Below are 21,436 nucleotides of genomic sequence, written 5' to 3' on the forward strand. Positions count from 1 at the left end.
TATTTAAAACGTAGCCACATGAGAATTTAAGTGCCTTGAAATTGTGGGAAGACTATCTTCAGTTCTGTCAATGTTCTTGTATTAATTGGTATTTGGGCAGGTAAAGAATTTAGTTTCTATGTAGTGTATTGTATTTGAATATATTTCTGGAATCCCACTTCTATTCTAAATAGAAGTTTTTCAATTCTTAGGACTTTTTTTTTTAATCACTCTGTGAAGAAGAGACTATTGAGAGAAAGAGTAGAATCAGAAAGACAAGTTAAAAGGCTAATGCCATGGTCCAGTGGTCATTGCTGGTGGCTGGGACTTAGGGCATTAGGGTGATACAATGAAGATGGTGGAAAATGCTTATATTTAGGATATATTTTAAAGATGTATTTAACAGGACTTCCTTCTGGATTTGATACTGAAATGTGAAGGGAAAAGAAGAGTCAAGAATGACTTCTAAGTTTTCGTCCTGAAACCATGATAGAGATGAAGGCTGAAGTGTGGATTTGATGAGGGAAAAATGGAAGTTTTCTTTTCTTTTTTTAAAGCTTTCTTAGTTGTTGTTTTTTAATGTAAAAAATTTTTAAATTTTTGGCTGCATTGGGTCTTCGTTGCTGCGCACGGGCTTTCTCTAATTGTGGTAAGCGAGGGCCACACTTCATTGCGGTACACGGGCTTCTCATTGCGGTGGCTTCTCTTGTTGTGGAGCACAGGCTCTAGGCACGTGGGTTCAGTAGTTGTGGCTCACGGGCCCTAGAGTGCAGGCTCAGTAGTTGTGGTGCATGGCCTTAGTTGCTCTGTAGCATGTGGGATCCTTCCAGACCAGGGATCGAACTCGTGTCCCCTGCAATGGCAGGCGGATTCTTAACCACTGCACCACCAGGGAAGTCCCCGGAAGTTCTATTTTCTAAAAGTTAAGTTTAAAATGCCTCTTAGATTCTAGATGGAAATAATAATAAGTTGACTTGATATAATAATCTGCAGCTCAAAGGAGATATCAGGGATGGAGATAATATAAATTTAAGAATCATTTGCTCCCAATGTTTAAAAATAAATGGTAATTTAAAAAAATGGAACTAGGTTAGATCAGCTAGGGAAAAGGTATAGCTAGAAAAGGAGAGAGGTCTGAGTCTGAGCCATTGAGACACTTTAGCGACTCGATAATGGATAGAAAAGAACTATGAATTAGCAAAGAACAGTGGGAAGGAGGATTGGCCAGTGATGTAGGAGGAAAATCAGGAGAGTGTGGTATCTTGAGAGCCAAGTGAAGAAAGTGCTTCAAATATGTGGGGTGCTACTGATGCTACTGGTAGGTCAAGGAAGGTAGGAGAACTGAGAACTGATCGTCTGGATTTGGCAAGATGGAAGTGACTGGTGACTTTTATAAAAGTGATTCGGTAGAGCAATGAAAACTTAATTGGAGTAGGTTAAAGAAAGTGTTGGAGAGAGGATGTGGAGAAAGGGAATATAAGTAAAACAGGGAAGTAGTTGTAAGGGAAGTAAAATCCTTCCCTCCTTCTCTAGTTTATTTTTTTTTAATGTCAGCTATTGTAGCATGCTCGTGTTCTAATATTAGTAGTGCTCCAGGAGACATGAAAAAAGTTGATGATGTAAGACAGAGCAGGAACAATCATAGGAGCCAAGTTCTTGCAAGCTGTTAGGGGAAGGAATCCTGGCACAATGGTGAGGGTAGCCCATTATTAGAGCAAGAACACTTCTTCCACTGTAACTGAGAAAAGGTAGAATAAATGGACAGAGATATAGGTAGGCATTTAGATTTGGTGGTGGAAGTTGAAGTTCTCTCATGGCTTTTATTTTCTCAGTGAAGAAAGAGACAAAGCCTTTTGCTGAGAGTGCAAAATGGTGTTGGAGGTTGAGGAGAGAAGAGCACGTGTGAAATAGTTATCATGGAAGGGGAGAGAGCAAACTGACTGGGAAAATATACTAGATTGCTGGGCTGTGCTGAAAGCTCATTTGAGTATGATGGTAATTTAAGGTAAGATTGTCAGTACAATCCTTTTTCTCCATATACTTTTAACTGCTTGTTTACAGGTACAGTTTAGTCTATGAATTGAGTTTAACTGGGGTTGGGGTCAGTTTAGCACTATGGAAGAAAGAGGGAATATTGTTGTGGTCGAATGTAGCCCAGGCTGTGTAAGGAGTTAACCTTCCCTTTATTTATGTGTTAATAGCTAGTTCCTTTTAGAGTTTTTACGCCAGTAGGGTTTCATAATTTTCTTTAAAACTCCTAAATCTCAAGTAAAATTACTTTCTTACTTTTTGGATCATAATTATGATTGAAATCATTTTCTTATATTGTTCCACTAATATAAAATCAAAAGTTGCCTGGGTAGATTTCTTTTATATAGTACAATTTTGTTTATTTATTGCTTTTAAGAAACTTGAATTGAGTTGCTTGGATTCTCTAGGTATGCCATCATGTTATCTGCAAAAACCAATATTTCCTTTTTTTTTTTTTTTTGCCTTGCTATGTGTATTCTAGAAGAGTGTAAAAAACATATAAAAATTTTAAGGAAGAATGTCAAAACATCTGTGGCTTCCATCTAGGTTAAGAAATAGTTCATTACCACCTTAGAAGTGTTCTGTGGGTCGGTCACTTCCTGATCACTTCCCTTTTCCTTCTTCGAGCTCCTTCAATGGAGCTTACCGTGAAGATGGAAGTGTCTGTATGTGTACTGTCTTATATGGTAGCCACTAGCCACATGTGGCTATTGAGCAGTTGAATTGTGGCCAGAGCAAGTGAGGAACTGAATTTTAAATTTCACTTAGTTTTAAGTTGCTGTTATAGTGGCCATTGCAGCCATAACCTACATTGTATATTTTGCATTAACCAGTCCCTTGCTTTGCTTTCTTCTTTCTTCTATAGACCTGAGGGTACTTGTTTTGGAGTATGGAGCAGATTCAGGGAGCTGTTGTAAAATAGTACAGTTATCATGTACCCTTAACCTAGCTTCCCCCAATGATGACATCTTACATAATCATAATACATTGTCAAAACTAAGGAACTGTTATTGGTATACTATTATTAACTCAAGTACGGACCTGAGTCAGATTTCACTATTTTTTACATACACTTTTCCTTTCAGGGGAGGAGTGGTATATGAAATTTTATCACACATATAGATTCATATAACCAACAGCCCAATCAGGATATAAAACTATTCCATCACCACAGAGAAACTCCCTCAAAACATAAATGTGTATTTATTTTTCCAAAATTATGATATAGGATTGTCACTCAGAATGCATTACAAAGGGAATGATGGATCCTATCTGTTACACTAGTGATACTAGCAAGTTGTTTATGTGGTTGGTTTTGAGAGCCTCTACTGTTTTTTGTTTGTTTTTTATGAATTTATTTATTTATTAACTTATTTTTGGCTGTGTTGGGTCTTCGTTGCTGCGTGCAGGCTTTCTCTAGTTGCGGTGAGTGGGGGCTACTCTTCGTTGAGGTGCCCGGGCTTCTCATTGCGGTGGCTTCTCTTATTGAGGAGCACGGGCTCTAGGCTTGCGGGCGTCAGTAGTTGTGGCACGTGGGAGATCCTCTACTGTCTATAACCTTTAAGATGTATTAGTTGTATCAAATAGGGATGTGAGATAAAAAGGAGTTGTGTGTGTCTCTGTATATATATTTGCAGTACCTTGGTTCATACGGTTTTGGAGTTGAACTTCTGTTTACTTAGTGATTTGAATCTGCATGTTCATGTTTTCCCTCCTGGTTTAGAGGATGCCCCAGTTTCTTTAGCCCTTGAGCTGGCATCTTATTACATTGGCCCTTTGTGTCTAAGCTCTTGGAATGCCATGTTTTCTCCTGCTGCTTCCTTCTTTTTTTTTTTTTTTTTTTTTTGTGGTACGCGGGCCTCTCACTGTTGTGGCCTCTCCCATTGCGAAGCACAGGCTCCGGACGCACAGGCTCAGCGGCCATGGCTCACGGGCCCAGCCGCTCCGCGGCATGTGGGATCCTCCCGGACCGGGGCACGAACCCGTGTCCCCTGCATCGGCAGGCGGACTCTGAACCACTGCGCCACCAGGGAAGCCCCTGCTGCTTCCTTCTTAACCATTCAGCTGAAACTTCCAGTGCCTAGGGCTATAGTGTCCTACTTAAGAAAAAATTTTAAATGTTAACATTCCAGAATTTCATCTATTTTCTTATTTCCATTGAGGGTTTTATTACATAGTTCTTCACGCTTTTTTCCCCTCCTGATCCTTTCCTTTTGGTAGCAGTAGGTCTAGGCTTATACCTCAAGTCCTTCCCTTCTTCTGGATTTATTCTCCTAGGGGCTCATTCTGTCTCTGACATTCATCCCCGCCTTTGCTGCTTCTGTCCTTGTACTAGTCTTGTGGTTTCTTGTTTGTATTATTAAAATAGTTTCCTCACTGGTCTTCCCTACCTTCTCCTTCCAGTCTATCCTTTATACTTGCAGTGGAGTAAACATCCCAAGCACTTTCTCAATCATGTTACTTCCTTACTTAAAATTTTTTTATGAATTCCATTTGCCTCTACCTTATAAGCCAAACAACATATGACATTTAAGACCATCCTTCATTTGATTCCAACCTACTTTTCCATTATTTTCATCCTTCATTTGATTCCAACCTACTTTTCCATTATTTTCTCTCACCATTTGCTTCAACCATACCAAATTCTTTTCCCTAACACTTAACAGTACTTTTGTCTCTTTTTGCATTGTTCACTGTGTTCTTTTTAAAATGCATTTCCTTTTCTTTTTCTGACTTACTTCACTCTGTATGACAGTCTCTAGGTCCATCCACATCTCTACAAATGACCCAATTTCATTCCTTTTTATGGCTGAGTAATATTCCATTGTATATATGTACCACATCTTCTTTATCCATTCCTCTCTTGATGGACATTTAGGTTGCTTCCATATCCTGGCTATTGTAAGTAGTGCTGAAATGAACATTGGGATACATGTGTCTTTTTGAATTACGTGGTATCTAGAAAAATGGTAGAGATGATCTTATTTACAAAGCAGAAATAGAAACACAGAGAGAGATCAAACTTATGGATACGAAGGGGGAAAGGGAGGGGGGGATGAATCGGGAGATTGAGATTGACATATATACACTATTGATACTATGTATAAAATAGATAACTAATGAGAACCTATTGTGTAGCACAGTGAACTCTACTCAGTGCTCTTTGGCAACCTAAATGGGAAGGAAATCCAAAAAAGAGGGGATATATTTATACATATAGCTGATTCACTTTGCTATACAGTAGAAACTAACACAACATTGTAAAGCAACTATACTCCAATAAAAATTAATTAAAAAAAATAAAATGCATTTCCTCCTTCCTGTTGTAATTCTGTCAGTCCTTTAAGGCTCAATTTATTTTCGCTTTTTCATTTTCACTTAAATATCTCGGTACTTTTTTTCTTTTTCTTTTTAAAAATTGAAGTGTAGTTGATTTACAATATATTAATTTCAGATGTACAACATACTGATTGAATATTTTTATAGATTATACTCCATTTAAAGTTATTATAAAATATTGGCTATATTCCCTGTGCTATATAATACTTCCTTTTAGCTTATTTATTTTATATATAGTAAGTTATATCTCTTAATCACCTACCCCTGTCATGCCCCCTCCCCATTTTTCTCCCCAGTGGTAACCACAGTTTATTCTCTTTGTCTGTAAGTCTGTTTCAGTATTTTTTGTTGGTTTTTTTTTTTTTTTTTTTTTTTTTTTTGTGGTACATGGGCCTCTCACTGTTGTGGCCTCTCCCGTTGCGGAGCACAGGCTCTGGATGCGCAGGCTCAGCGGCCATGGCTCATGGGCGCAGCCACTCTGCTCCATGTGGGATCTTCCCGGACCGGGGCACAAACCCGTGTCCCCTGCATCGGCAGGCGGACTCTCAACCACTGCGCCACCAGGGAAGCCCCCTGTTTCAGTTTTTTTATATTCATTTGTTTGTTTCATTTTTTAGATTCCACATATAAGTGATAACATACAGTATTTGTCATTCTCTATATGACCTATTTCACTAAGCATAATACCCTTCAGGTTCATCATGTTGTTGCAAGTGGTAAAATTTTATTCTTTTTAAGGCTGAGTAATATTCCATTGTGTGTGTGTGTGTGTGTGTGTGTGTGTGTGTGACATCTTCCTTATCTATTCATAAGTTGATGGACACTTAGGGTGCTTCTGTATCTTGGCTATTGTAAATAATGCTGCTATGAACATTGAGGTGCATGTATAATTTTGAATTAGTGTTTTCATTTTCTTTGGATATATACCCAGGAGTGCAATTTCTAGATCATATTGTCTATGAACTATTTTTAGTTTTTTTTGGAATCTCCAGACTGTTTTTCTTAGTGGCTGCATCAATTTACATTCCCACTAACAGTGTATGAGGGTTCCCTTTCTTCCCTGTCCTCACCAACATTTATTATATGTGTTCTTTTTGATGATAGCCATTCTAACAGGTGTGGTTTTGATTTGGATTTCCCTGATGATTAGCAGTGTTGAGCGGCTTTTCATGTGCTTCTTGGCCATCTATATGTTTTCTCTGGAAAAATATCTATTCAGGTTTTCTGCCTATTTTTTAATTGGGTTTTTTTTTATATTGAGTTGAATGAGCTGTTTATATATTTTGGATATTAACCCCTATTGGTCATATCATCTGTGAATATTTTCTCCCATTCAGTAGGTTGTCTTTTCATTTTTTCAGTGGTTTCCTTTGCTATGCAAAAGCTTTTAAGTTTAATTAGGTCCAATTTGTTTACTTTTGCTTTTGTTTCCTTTGCCTGACAGATCTAAAAAATTGCTACGATATATGTCAGTGTCTGCCTATGTTTTCTTCTAAGGATGTTATGATTTCTGGTCTTACATTTAAGTCTTTAATCCATATTGAGTTTATTTTTATATATGGTGTGAGACAATGTTGTAATTTCATTATTTTACATGTAGCTGTCCAGTTTTCCCAGACCACTTACTGAAGAGACTGTCTTTTCTCCATTAATATTCTTGCCTCATTTGTCATAGATTAATTGACTGTAATTGTGTGGGTTTACTTCTGGGCTCCCTATACTGTTCCACTGATCTATGTGTCTATTTTTTGTGCCAGTACCATGCTGTTTTGATTACTGTAGCTTTGTAGTATAGTCTTAAGTCAGGGAATGTGATACCTTCAGCTTTGTTCTTTTTTCTCAACGTTGCTTTGGCTTCTAGGTATTTATTTTAATAAAACATGCTCTTAGGTAACTAACCACTCTCACTTTTTACTTTCTTTTTCTTTAAAGATGTTTTTAAACATAAGTTTTGGAAATATATTCATATGGAACAAAAATAAAAGAATTAAAAATTCATCAAAAGTAAACACTTCTGCATTTTGAAAAAACACTATTAAGCAAATGAAAAGTCAAATCACAGACTGGAATAAAATATTTGCAAAACACACATCTGACAGAGGACTTTATATCCAGAATCTATAAGCAACTCTCAAAAGTCAATAATAAAAAACAAACCTATAAAAATAAGCAAAAGATTTGGCAAATAAGTACATGAACAAATTCTGAACATCTTTAGTTATTAGGGAAATGCAAATTAAAACCACAGTGAGATACCATTACACAGTAATTAGAATAGTTAAACCTAAAACACTAGACAATTCTAAGTTCTAAGGAGGGACAGAAATCAGAGGTTGCCAGCCAGACACTGGGAGTCAAGGGAGTGGATTGACTATAAAGGGCATTAAAGGAACTCTTGGGGTAATAGTACCCAATAATTTAAGTTTATGAACATATGAATTACATGTGCAGGGAGAGGTACAAGTTGCCACCATCTTTGAATTGAGTTTGAATGATATAGCCAAGACACAAAGAGGTTGGCATCTTATTTTACTTAGACCTCATGGTCTTAATATACTTATTTGTAACCAGAGCCTGAATATTAATGTATATACTATGATGCTTGTCATGAAAGCATTTATGTTTTCTAATGTACAGAGTTTATTTGTCATAAATCCTACTTTATTTTAAAATGGTAGGAAAAAATGGGAGTCATTGATAACTAAAATGGGACTCATTGATAACTAATATGTTTTAAACATGACTTAGAGATATTCTCTCTCTAATTTTTATAATTTCACAATTATTTAGAAAGTTAGAAATTTAAGTAGTGTTTTCTTAACAATAATACACGTTTCTCCCTTCTACTTCATGGGCTCAAGTGTGCTGAATCTTATGCTATTTAAAGCTCAGTTACTATTCTTTGCTTTGTTTTGTAGCCTCGAGCTGTGGCAGGCTTTCGAGGGACAGTTCGTTACGCATCAATCAATGCTCATCGGAACAGGGTAGGTATCTGAACTAGAGTCGTGGCTGTATAAGCATGCTGATGCTTGAATCAGATTGACTTCTTTACATTAGAGTACAGAGGTGTGGAAAGTGCTTGGGAGCAGAAGGAAAGGTGTTAGAAATACTAACTCATGGTATGGTGTATAGTGGATAGATAATAGATGTGTGCAGCTGCATAGAAAATAAAATTTAATTTGGCAGAAAATATAATGGCTAATTATATATATGTCTATGGAGAATCTTGTGTCCTTAATTAGATATAAGTATTAAATTTACTATAGAATTTTGAAGAAAGAAAATATCTGTGTTCTATTTCAAGAAATTATTTGGGAATTCATACTATCAATACCTAATGAAGGAGGTCATTTTATCTGTAATATACATCTAATCTGTGATATCCCCTCTCCATCAAACTTTTGTTTTCATGAAGATCTAAAGTATAGCAACTTAAAATTTTTTTTTCATCTTAGTACATTATACCTCTCCTCTTGGGTTAAATTCAAAAAATTTCTCTCTCTCTTTTTTTAACTTTGATCCTTTTGTTTTGCTCTAAAAATATTTTTACTCATCCTGAACCTTAGTTTTGAGTAGGAAAGGTGTGTACTTTATGGATTCTCAACTCTTGAACTTGTTTGGACAGAGTTGAGAAATATAACAAGTGATTCCTTGATAAAATAAAGAGAAATCTTTTCTTGGTCTTTTGTTACCTTATTCTTGTTCTGTGAAGCCAAAACTGCTTTAATAAAAACTTGACCAGGACTTCCCTGATGGCACAGTGGTTAAGAATCCTACTGCCAACTCAGGGGTCATGGGTTTGAGCCCTGGTCTGGGAAGATCCCACATGCCGCGGAGCAACTAAGCCTGTGTGCCACAACTACTGAGCCTGTGCTCTAGAGCCCACGAGCCACAACTACTGAGCCCATGCACCACAACTACTGAAACCCGTGTGCCTAGAGCCTGTGCTTTGCAACAGGAGAAGCCACTGCAGTGAGGAGCCTGCGCACCTAAACGAAGAGTAGCCACTGCTCACCGCAACTAGAGAAAGCCCACACACAGCAATGAAGACCCAACGCAGCCATAAATAAATAAATAATAATAATAATAATAACTTGACCAATGCTAAATGTAATAGGAAGAGAATGCTGTGGTTTTATATGCTATGCTTCAGTTAATTTGGCTTCTTAGGATGTGATTATAAATTGAAAATAGGAAAAGTATTTTTATCAGTGTGTAGCACTCTGCCGAGCATTTTAACTCATTTGGTTTGATTCAGTGTTGCTTTATTTTATGGCATTTAGTTAATTATTCTACCTTGAAAAGAGGTACGCATCCTCCAGATAGATTCTTGCAAAAGTTTAGAAGTACTATGCTTTCTAATTAATTCTATTAAAGAATATGTCCACATTGGAATCTTTGGAATAGGACATTCTTTTTGAGATAAGCGTAAACATTTTCAGAGATCATAATAGCTATATAAACATTTTCAAAATAGCTACTAGAAAGAGATTTTATATATATATATATATATATTCTTTTTTTTAAATTTGAAGAGTAGAGATTTCTTCTAAAAGCCTTTCCAGCATAGAGTACTCTATCCGTTGCTCTGTTAACCTGCTTATTAATCTTGGTAGAGAAATTTAATAGTGTATGGCAGTGGTTCTTACCCTTCTTTTCTGCTCCCAACACACCTGAGGAGTAGAATGCTTTACACAGTAACACAGCTTCACAACAGTGATTTTCGGTGTATGTGGTGACACAGGAGTGCAGCTAGTGGAACCTTGAGAATGTCTTGTCTAATTTAAAAAGAATTCCCAGGTAATTCTAAAATACACTTCTTTCTTCCATACTCTGCGACCATGATTGGATAATTTCTAAACTTAATACACTGCATTTCTATTTTTTGGGTACCTAAATCTTAAACTTTTTTTTTTTTAAGTAAAAGCAAGTTTATTTAGAGAATCTTAAACTTTTAATGTAAATAATTCCCAAACAATACAAGGACTTTTCAAAATACTTGACGAACTCTGTTTACTTCATCTCATTGTTTTCCTTCATTTTAATCCTTTGTTAATATTTGTTTTGTGTCAATACTTTGAAGAAATTATTTTACTTTCTTCTGGTTCTATGGTTGCTACTGAGATCTTTGTCCATGTATTGTTGTTACTTTGTATTTAATTTGTCCTTTTTTTCTTGACTACTTTTGATATCTTCTCTTTGTCTTTGGTGACCTGCATGTGCCTTGGTGTGGATTTCTTTATATTTATTTTGTTTTGAGATTTGTTTTGCTTCCTGAACATTCACATCTTTCATCTATTCTGGAAGATTCTCAGACATTGCTTGTTTAAATGTTGCCTCTTTTCCTTTCTCTCTGTACCTTCATTTTCATATCTCCAAATTGATGCATATTAAACCTTCTTGTTTTGTCTTCCATGCCTTTTAAGTTCACTCTCAGGTTTTCTCTTTTGGTCTCTTTTTTGCATTCTAGATAATTTCTTCAGATCTGTCTTCCAGTTCATTAATTCTTTTTTTCTGGTGTGCTTGATCAGCTTTTAACCTGTCCATTGAGTGTGGGTTTTTGTTGTTGTTGTTGTTGGTGGTGGTGTTTTGGCCGTGCCACGCAGCTTGTGGGATCTTAGTTCCCCGACCGGGGATTGAACCCAGGCCCTTGGCAGTGAAAGCACCTAACCACTGGACTGCCAGGGAATTCCCTAACCATTGAGTTTCTAATTTCATATTTGTGCTTTTTATTTCTAAATGTTCTTTTTAGTCCTTTTATAAATCTAATTGGTCTTTTTATTTGGGGGGAGAGAATATGCTTCCTTTCTTGTTACTGATTCTATTTCTTAAACATTTTAAATATCTTATTTCATATTCTATATCTTATAATTCCATTCTGAAATTCTTGGCTATCTAATTCTGCTCTTTATAGTTTTTCTTGCCGTTAGTTTATGGTAGCTTGCTTTCTAATATATTTTATAATTTCAAGTAATGAACTTGTATTTGGGGGGGCTTTATCTATAGGAATTCAATGAGGTCTGAATTTAAGGGTATCTTGAGAGGATTTTCATTTGCATCTGTCATTACTGTAGGACAGGATCACCCAGAAAACACTTAATTTCTGGGCCTGGTTTCCTGGACCACACAAACAATATAAATTTAAACCCCAGATCTGAGTGAGGGGTAGTCCTATGGTAACAAATTTTCAAGGCAAATTTTTTTAACCACTTGCTTTATCTTTTTGATAGTGGTCAAATTTTACAGAAAAAAATTATTATAGTATAACATACATACCAAATACTGCACTAAAGATAGTCCTTTGAGGGTCCTAGCTATATGTTGGTGGTAGAGGTGGGGAAGTTCCAAATCCTGTCTTGTGTAGGCTCAATGCTTTTACACCTGTCCCCTTCATGATTGATAAAACCCTTGTTGGTAAACCTGTGACAAATGCCCCCAAGACAGCCAAAGCCAGAGCTTCAGTATTAGGTTGCTTCTCATGTTTCCAGCTTTCTTTTAATTTTGGCTCTTAAGATTTCCTTTGCTTTTTTTTTTTAAATTATTGTAGTAAAGAACACATAACATTAAATTTACCATCTTAACCATTTTTAGGTATACAGTTCAGTAGTGTTAAGTATATTCATATTATTGTGCAACAGATTTCTAGAACTTTTTCATTTTGCAACACTGAAACTCTGCACCCACTAAACACTAATTCCCCTTTCCCCCTTCCTCCAAGCCCTTGGCAACCACCTTCCTTTACTAATTAGTGAACTCATTTATTAATTAATGGGTTCTTAATTATTTCCAGCATTTCTGGGTTTTGGGATGTTCTTTGTATCAAAAGTTTTTCAGTATATCTGTTATGTCATGTAGATTGCTGTATAGCTATACAGCTACATAGATATACCTACCAGATAGTTTCACAGGAAAATGAAACACAATAGTTAGGCCTTAGACAATGTAATGTACTCACAAGGAGTGGTAATGGAATGTGACTGAATTCTCTTTTGCTTATGAAGGAAATGGGAAGACATGATGACCTTTGGTCCTTATTCTACATGTTGGTGGAATTTGTGGTTGGTCAGCTGCCTTGGAGAAAAATAAAGGACAAGGTAATTTTGGAAATGGAAATGTTAGGACTTCCCTGGTGGTTCAGCGGTTAAAACTCCGTGCTCCCGGGGATTCCCTGGTTGGCGCAGTTGTTGAGAGTCCGCCTGCCGATGCAAGGGACGCGGGTTTGTGCCCCGGTCCGGGAAGATTCCACATGCCGCGGAGCAGCTAGGCCCGTGAGCCATGGCCGCTGAGCCTGCGCGTCCAGAGCCTGTGCTCCACAATGGGAGAGGCCACAACAGTGAGAGGCCCGTGTACCACACACACAAAAAAAAAAGACTCCATGCTCCCAATTCAGGGGGCCCGGGTTCGATCCCCGGTCAGGGAACTAGATCCCACATGCCACAACTAAAGATCCCGCATGCCACAACTAAGACCCGGCACAACCAAATAAATAAATAAATATTTTTTTTTAAATAAAGCCTTTAAAAAGAAATGGAGGGCTTCCCTGGTGGCGCAGTGGTTGAGAGTCCGCCTGCCGATGCAGGGGACACGGGTTCGTGCCCCGGTCTGGGAAGATCCCACATGCCGCGGAGCGGCTAGGCCCGTGAGCCATGGCCGCTGAGCCTGTGCGTCCGGAGCCTGTGCTCCGCAAGGGGAGAGGCCACAACAGTGAGAGGCCCACGTAACAAAAAAAAAAAAAAAAAAAAAAAAAAAAAAGAAATGGAAATGTTAGTTTTGGTAGGGGAAGGAGTAAAAATTTCTGGGTAGGCGTTTTTGTTGAGATTATACTTATGCATAAGAATTAAAAGTTACAAACATTTTCACTATATCCCAATATGTATATTTTTCTTTCTATGAGCTGATATTAGAGATGTAATTAATGTTATGACTTTTTTTATGTACGTGGAGAATAGATACTAATTTAAGTACAATCGTCATTTCTGATTTGACTTCTAGCCCTCTCTCTTAGGTTTTATTTTTACTAGTTCTCTTTTTTTCTTTTTTATAAGTCAATTAGGCTTTTAGTTTTTAATTGTCACATTATATTGTTCGATTTGAAAACTAAAAATGCATGTGTTGATAAAGAAAAGTAGACCAGATTTAAGGTCAGCTCTTTCTTTTGGGGAGCTATGTGTTCACTGATGCAGAACTGTGTTACCCCTTTGGTTCTGCACTACAGTCCCCTCCCCCTGCCCCCTTAAAGCAGGGTGCATTAAGCTGTTAGCTATTAGTAAGAGCTCAGTTCTTGCTTTATGCTTAATTACCCACTGTCTCATTCTGTAGTACATACCCTTGAGACTGTTACTGAGAGGCTCTTAATGTGTAGCTGCCAAGAGAAATTGACTTCGGTTCCTTTTCTCTTTACTTCCCAGGAACAAGTGGGCTCTATTAAGGAGAGGTACGAACACAGGCTTATGCTGAAACATCTCCCTCCAGAATTCAGCATCTTTCTGGACCACATCTCCTCTTTGGATTATTTTACAAAACCAGACTACCAGGTAATCATCTTTGTGAGTTCTGTGGGTTAATTCTTCTCTCTAATTTAGTCTGTCTTCACTCATTGTACTGTTGAGGGTGCTGTAAATGAGTATGGGAAGTCCCTAGAATAATACTATTTTAATACATCCTGAGAAATGTGGTTAAATTGGCTGATGATGACAGTGTCCACGTCCGCACATGAGCGCGCGTGTGTGTGTTTCCTCCCTTCTGGACGAACATACTTCATTAGAGTTTTAGGTTTGTTCATCATGTAACATTTTAACTGTTCCTGCTGTGGTTCTTCTGGTGTACAGAATTGCTGATAGTTCAAATTATGAAAAACTTATAGCTAATTTATTGACTAGAAGGAAATGTCCAACTAGGTAATGTGTCTGTCGAGGGCTTGAGGGCTGCATATTGTATGTTAATACGCTATGGGACAGCAGTCAGTGAAGATTACTGGCTCCGTTTTGTCTGTGGTGAGTGAAACATTTCCTCAGAGCATCAGTTAATGAGGCCTTAGAAGGGTGACTAGGATTACCACAAATTGCATCCCTAACCCCAACCAGCTAGATTTCAGAAGATTCTGTTGCTCTCAGGGGGGGAACTTGGTCAGAGCTTAATGTGAGATAATCACTACCACTGAAAACATAAATGCAAGGCACACATTGATTAATAATAATAATAATAAAATAATATATTAGTGTATCATTTTTATCTACAAAGGACAACATATAGGCTTTACTGCCTGTTAATGAAAGTTTCATATTCTAAAGTGTTGTCAGTGTCAAAAGACTAAAAGATTGTCTACAGCACAGTGAACTTATTTGCATATAATAACTAGTTCTTTGTGAAAATGCAGCTTTTGTATAATATATACAGAATATAAAGCAGAGAGGCAACATACAGCCTTGGGTCCTTAGAGACCTTAAGTAGGTGAGCCTGTGTTATTCTTTTCTATATGGCTATTTGAGTTATAAACTGTATAGGCTAACAAATGGAGGAAATACATTGTATATGAGTCACTTTGGAATATGTTCTCATTTATATTTTATATGGGTTTTCTAAAATGCAGGAGTTCACATTACTTGCAATAAAATAATGAAATTTTACTTGTAAGGCTAGATTCAGGAGGAGCTAGGTATTGTTACAACTTTCTCATCTTGGGTGCTAATAATTTTTTGGTTGACAAAGTTTACATGTGAATATTAAAGTTTACACAGCAAAAAAATTTTAATTACATTCTCTGCTTAGTTATGCCTACAGTCTAAAGAAGACTAATGTTCACCAGCTAAAGTTTGAAACTTAGACCTATAATTAATTTAATTTAAATTAACAAAGTATTGTTCTCAGGTTTTTCAGTTGGACATTCTCTAAGGGGAATCTCTGTGTTTCTGTCACCTGATAACAAAACAAAATATAGTAATTTCCCTATTTTAGGAAGAGAGAGAGCAGGCATAACATTTTCATTGTTTCACAGATTCTATAAATAATCTGCTTCTTTTTTGCTCTCTGATTTTCTGTAAGCAATGAGTGGGAGCAGAGGACAGGTAGATGGGAGAAGGATAATTGGGAAAAAGATGTTGACGTAAGTGACGGGTGTATTCTGATGACTAGTATCAATGTGATGTCAGGTTCCAAAAAGATCTGACCTTTGCAGTTTCTGTCTCTTGCTTTCCTCACAATGCTCTGCTGCAGTCTTCATTTTGAGAAAAAATACTCTGCTTTGTTTGTTTTAATTTTTATTTTATTTATTTATGTGGTTGCGCCAGGTCTTAGTTGCGGCATGCGGGCTCCTTAGTTGCAGCGTGTGAACTCTTAGTTGTGGCATTCATGTGGGATCTAGTTCTCTGAGCAGGGATCAAACCTGGACCCTCTGCATTGGGAGCACAGAGTCTTAACCACTGTGCCACCAGGGAAGACCCCTCTACTTTGAATCTGAATGTTCTTGTGAACTGATGGTTAATTTTACAGTTTGGAATTCTGAATATGACTTTAATTACTGTTCTTTCAGAATTTTAAATTCCTTATGGAACAACCAGTGTAGTTAACAATAACAACAAACCTCCTCCAACAGCAAGCATACTAGTACTTAGTGTGACTGCTTCCCTAGTGTTATCAAAGGTTAAATAACAGTATGTCTCCAACTTTATATATTCTGAGACAAGACCAAAGTAAATATATTTTATAATAGTGTTAAATGATGCTGTTTTCCAAAGCCACTTTCCCTGTGAATGTCTGTGTTTGTGAATCCTTAAACATCATAGTTTCTTGCCAGAGAACATTATCTTAACAAGTTGCATATGGCCAGCACATTACCAGTAACCTGCTAGTGCTCACTCTGACAGCATGTGCAGACCTAGAGAGGAGAGCTGTTTGCTCTCTACCGGGAATCTTTTATGCATGTCTCAGGTTGAATAAAGGCTGACACTTGCTTTTGGAAAGCTTTATGGTGTTTTGGGAAATTACACCCAAGTTTGTACTTAGTACTTATGTATGTCTGTCTTACCTACTGGCTTTTAAATCCTGGCAGTACAGACATGTCTTGTTTTGTTTTTTTATTCCATAGTACCCTGGCACTGTGTCTGGCACCTAAATTTTCAACAAATGTTAGGAAGATTGAATTGAATCTTACTTTGCCTAATAATCTCCTACTCAGGAAATATAAGAAAAATCAGCTCTCATGAGTGCATAAATACTGTTTTCTGTCTGTTAAACTAAAGGTGAAGATGTTAGAATTATAGTCAAGATTAAAGCAGATATCTTATTATGAATGCAGTCAGCACTCAATATCTGCAGGGGATTGGTTCCAGGACCCCTGGGGATCATGGGTTCTCAAGTCCCTTATATAAAATGGCATAATATTTGTATATAACTTATGCACATTCTCTCGTATACTTTAAGTAATCTCTACATTACTTATAATACCTAATATAGTGTAAATGCTATGTAAATAGTTGCTGGTAAGTTTTGCTTTTTGGAACTTCCTGGATTTTTTAATATTTTTGATCTAGTTGGTTGAATCCTCAGATATAGAACCTGCAGATTGTTTTTGTTATTAGGTTTTGAAAGAGTATATCAACTATAAGAGACGAGTGCTGGGCCATGAATCTTCTCTGGTGATAAAATTGTATAGAACTATACACACACAAGTACATGTAAAACTGGTGAAATTTGATAAACTGTCTGGGTTGTAGCAATGTCATTTTCCTGTTTTTGATATTGTACTCTAGTTATTTAAGATGTTACTGTTGAGGCAAACTGGGTAAAGGAGACTTCTTTGCACTATTTTTACAATTTCCTATGAATCTAATTATTTCAAATTAAAAGTTTAAAAAAAGTGCTGGGTCAACATTTTCAGAAATGTAGATAGTGATTAAAACATTCGATCTTGTTGTTGCCACCTTATAATTTAAATAAATCCTCTTAAAGTGTTTTGAGAAAGGGAGATATTTCTGAGGGGTGCCTAGGAAAATCTTATCAACCTTGAATTTCACCACAGGACTCCCCCTGTAGGTGACACTGTTACTAGTTAGTGGGAAACTAAGCAGCATCAGATTAGATAAAGAAGAACCCTTGGTGCCTTTACACATTATTATCACAGTAATGACACAGCATTGTCACAATAATACCTGGGTAGTAGTATTATCCCTCTCTTACAAAAACTTAATTTAGACATGTTGCCTGGGAAAACTAGTGGTGCTAGAGGTGGTGTCTGAACCCATTTCTTTTTTTTTTTTTTTTTTGCGGTAGGCGGGCCTCTTACTGTTGTGGCCTCTCCCCTTGCGGAGCACAGGCTCCGGATGCACAGGCTCAGCAGCCATGGCTCACGGGCCCAGCCGCTCCGCGGCATGTGGGATCCTCCCAGACCGGGGCACGAACCCGTGTCCCCTGCATCGGCAGGCGGACTCTCAACCACTGCGCCACCAGGGAAGCCCTGAACCCATTTCTGACTCATTCAAAAAGGCCCAAGCTCTTTCTAGTTTCCCAACATGGCTTCCTTAGAGAGGTGGCCACAAACACAGCAGGCACTGTTAAGTAAATACTAACATGAGTGGCTAATAAAATTTCAGGGAAAGAACTAAAAAGTTATATGAAAAATTATCAGAAATTATTGTCAGTAACTAATAGGATCACATGATCCTGACATAAGAACAAAAAAAAAGTATCTTTATTAGAGTGTCAGATTATGTGAAGCATCATTTAGCAAATTGAGAAGACTAATGAAACCCGTAAATATAGACACCATTGGTGAGCCTGAAACTAAAATGTGTATATCAGCCAGTTCACACACTGACACAGCATTGCTAAAATCAGAGGATATGAGTGAGGAAATCCAAAGCCAACTAAATGTCATTAATCTTGTTAATATACTTTCCAGGTTTAGGAATGGCACTATTTATACAGAGATTACATCAAAATTTAGCAGGCTTGCCTCTTGCTTTGGGGGACTTAGAGCCGTTTTAGGATCCCCTGACTCTAATAATGACAAAATTAAAATTTTCGGAAGGCACAGATGGGCTGCTTGTGAAGCAAACAAACAAGAGGTTGAGCTAGAGTAACAAGGGGGAACATCCCATAAAATAAGATGTGAGGGAAGATCTGTCTCGCTTAAGCTGCCATTTCAGCTGAGCCCTAAAAAATGGGACTGTACTGGCCATGTGGAGAGCAAAGACAAGAGGAAGAAGGTTACAAGCAAAAGGAAGAACATGAGCATAGGCTCTGATGTGAGAAAAGAACGGAAAGAAGACAAGTAAGTGGCTAGAACGTAGCAAATGAGGGGAGAAAGTGGTTTGAGACAAGATTGGAAAGTAAGGCAGAGGCCAGGTGATACAGGGCCTTGTCAGCCTTGTTAAGGAGTTTGATTTTATTCTAGTGCAACAGGAAGCCTTGGAGTCTAATAAACAGGAGCATGGTGATCCAATTTGTGTTTGAAGAGGATTGCTTTTGTAGTTGTGTGTGTTCAAATGAGGCAGAGGAGAATTAGAGACTACTTAGGAAGGTATTGAGAGAGGCTGAGCTATGCCTTAGAAAGAGAGAAATATTTAAAAAATCAGTATCTTAACACCACAAAGGTTTATTTTTTTGCTCACAAAACAGTGTAGTTAAGTTGGGCCTCTCTCCTGGGCAACTCTCAAGTGGTATCTTGAACATCTGGGCTCCACCCATATTCTGACACTGCTGTCTTTAATCCATGGCCTTTACAGTCATCAGGAAAGGGAAGAGCAAGTATGGATGATGGTTTAGGGGTTTCAGACCAGGCCTGGAAGTGATCTAAACACTTGGACATATACCCCTGTGACCAGAACCCATTCACATTGGCTCAGTTCTAACTGCAAGGGAGGCTGGGAGATAGCATCTTCCTAGGCAAGGAATGATGATGGTCTTGACTTGGATATAAGCAATGGAGATGGAGAGAAGTGGATGAATTCTTGCTTTCCCTCTTTTAATTATCTCCTTTCATTCTCAGTTGTACTTCTGTGTTCCATAAGTACCCCTCAGTGCAGTCAAATTGGACTCCTAGCACTTCTTCCAGCTTGTCCTGCCTAGAATGCCTGTGTTTCATAACGCTGCTTGTCTTATGAAATTGAAGGCTCGACTCAGATGCCACAGTCTCCTCTGATTCCTTTCAGACAGGAGTGATTTCTTATGCTAAACTCTTATAGTGATACTTTGTTTTCTCTCTTTACTAGATAAATTCCATTAGAGCCAGTACCTTGCACATTTATCTCAGCTTTCTCAAGAAGTTAGCACAATGATAGGCATTTAATAAAAGTTTGCCAAATTGAATGAAATCTGCTTAATCTGATTATTACTTCTGTTAAATGCAAACTCCCTGAAGACAAGACTGTGTTTTGTTCACTCTTGCATTCCTAGCACCCAGCGTAGTAGGCATTCAGTGTGTCTGAGTCAATGAATGGGTATTTGATATAACTATATAGAATACAGTAGAGTCACAGAACATCCATGTTTACTTGACTCACTTAAATTCAGCTGCATATGAAGGAGATGGAACAATTTTAACGTGTCTGTGATTCTGCTTGCCCTTTGGCTCAGCCGTGCCCTGTGTGCCTTTGTGAATCTGCTGTTCCCTCACTCTTTCTCTCATTCACAGCAATCAGGCTGCACTGACTATGATTCTAATGTTTAAAAGGACAGTAGGGCTTCCCTGGTGGCGCAGTGGTTGAGAGTCCGTCTGCCGATGTAGGGGACACGGGTTCGTGCCCCGGTCCGGGAGGATCCCACATGCCGCGGAGCGGCTGGGTCCGTGAGCCATGGCCTCTGAGCCTGCGCGTCCAGAGCCTGTGCTCCACAGTGGGCGAGGCCACAACAGTGAGAGGCCCGCGTACCGCAAAAAAAAAAAAAAAGGACAGTAATTTGGGGGGTACAATATAACCCCTAAATGTAGGTAGCTTCATTCACGTTAATCTGAAGAAATAGAAGTCTCTCCCAATGCTGGAGAAAAAAAATCTAGCTATTTTGCCTCTAGTACAACTACTATCCTGTACTTTATTTATGGGCACCTTAAGAAGCTTTCAAGGATAATTTCAACTTTGTACTGTTTTTGCCTTGCCTGGTATATGGTCAGACCACTCAAGATGGCTGTTCTCTTGCTCTCTGTACATCCCCTGCTCAACTAGTCCCTGCTTCATCTACACCCTGCTCACATGGATGGCCTTGCTCCCTGGCCCAGCTTGTGATTATTCTAGTTCTTAGGACAGAACAGCTCCATATTAAAGGGAAACATCAGACCTTGTGATGGTCATTAATCTGAGGGGCTGTGAGGGACATGCCCCAGTTGCTGGTTTCCCTGGTAACTGATGAGCCAAGCTGACATCAATTTCCCCTATCAGTGGTAGCCTCCTTCTTCCCCTAGTTGTGAAGATTGCAGCCGTGACCTGCCTGCTGTCTGCCATGCACCGTGGGGTGTTGCTCCTGGACCCTTTTGCTGCGTACATGTAAGGTTCACTTTCCAATAAACCACTGATATCTCTGTCACTGTCTCTTGGCTCTTTCTTCAGTCTTGAGGCTTGGCAAGTACAGGGCTTGCAGGCCTGTGGGGTGCAGCTCAACACCTGCTGACTGGCTGTAACTCTAACATGGTGGAAATGGCACTGCACTTAAAAGAGCTGTTTCAGTTGGTGCTTTGCTACACACCATTTGTATGGCCTTTCTAAACCTGTTTTCTTTTCTGTGAAATGGTGAAAATGCCTACCCCACAGTGTTGTTAAGATTTTAATGAGGTAATTGTGAGAATGTTTTGTAAATTGTAAAGCATCATGTAAATGAAAGTGGTTTTACATGTACCTCAGTGACACACTGCGTTTGCTTATAATTATCGCACTTTTCTTCATTCTTTTATTGTACTCAGCGTTACTTCTATGTTAATAGAACTTCTATTTCCTTTATGCTGCTTTGTCCTGTTACGGCAAAAAGGAAATGTTGCTTACCTTTTTCACTGAGCTTTTTAGGAGGCATCGAGAAGCTTAGACATTGCCAGTTTACCTTGTGGGCTGATGAGCACCTGGAAGAAATGACCTTGGTATCAGTCAGCACAGTGGCTGAGCAACCA

The 21,436-nt window shown here is 38.2% G+C and overlaps 1 protein-coding gene across 5 annotated transcripts in view; it reads left to right on the top strand.

Moving 5' to 3' along the window:
- Positions 1-21,436, top strand: part of TTBK2 (tau tubulin kinase 2) — a 155,277-nt gene that overhangs the window by 94,858 nt on the left and 38,983 nt on the right. For all 5 annotated transcript variants that reach the window (XM_081230184.1, XM_081230183.1, XM_081230186.1 and 2 more), the window contains 3 exons: positions 8,268-8,333; positions 12,351-12,443; positions 13,758-13,883. In XM_081230184.1, the coding sequence (XP_081086310.1) occupies positions 8,268-8,333; positions 12,351-12,443; positions 13,758-13,883 (285 nt within the window). The remainder of the gene's footprint in view (positions 1-8,267; positions 8,334-12,350; positions 12,444-13,757; positions 13,884-21,436) is intronic.

This window comes from Mesoplodon bidens (genome assembly GCF_964165515.1).
Source record: "Mesoplodon bidens genome assembly, chromosome: 3".
Lineage (NCBI taxonomy): Eukaryota > Metazoa > Chordata > Mammalia > Artiodactyla > Ziphiidae > Mesoplodon > Mesoplodon bidens.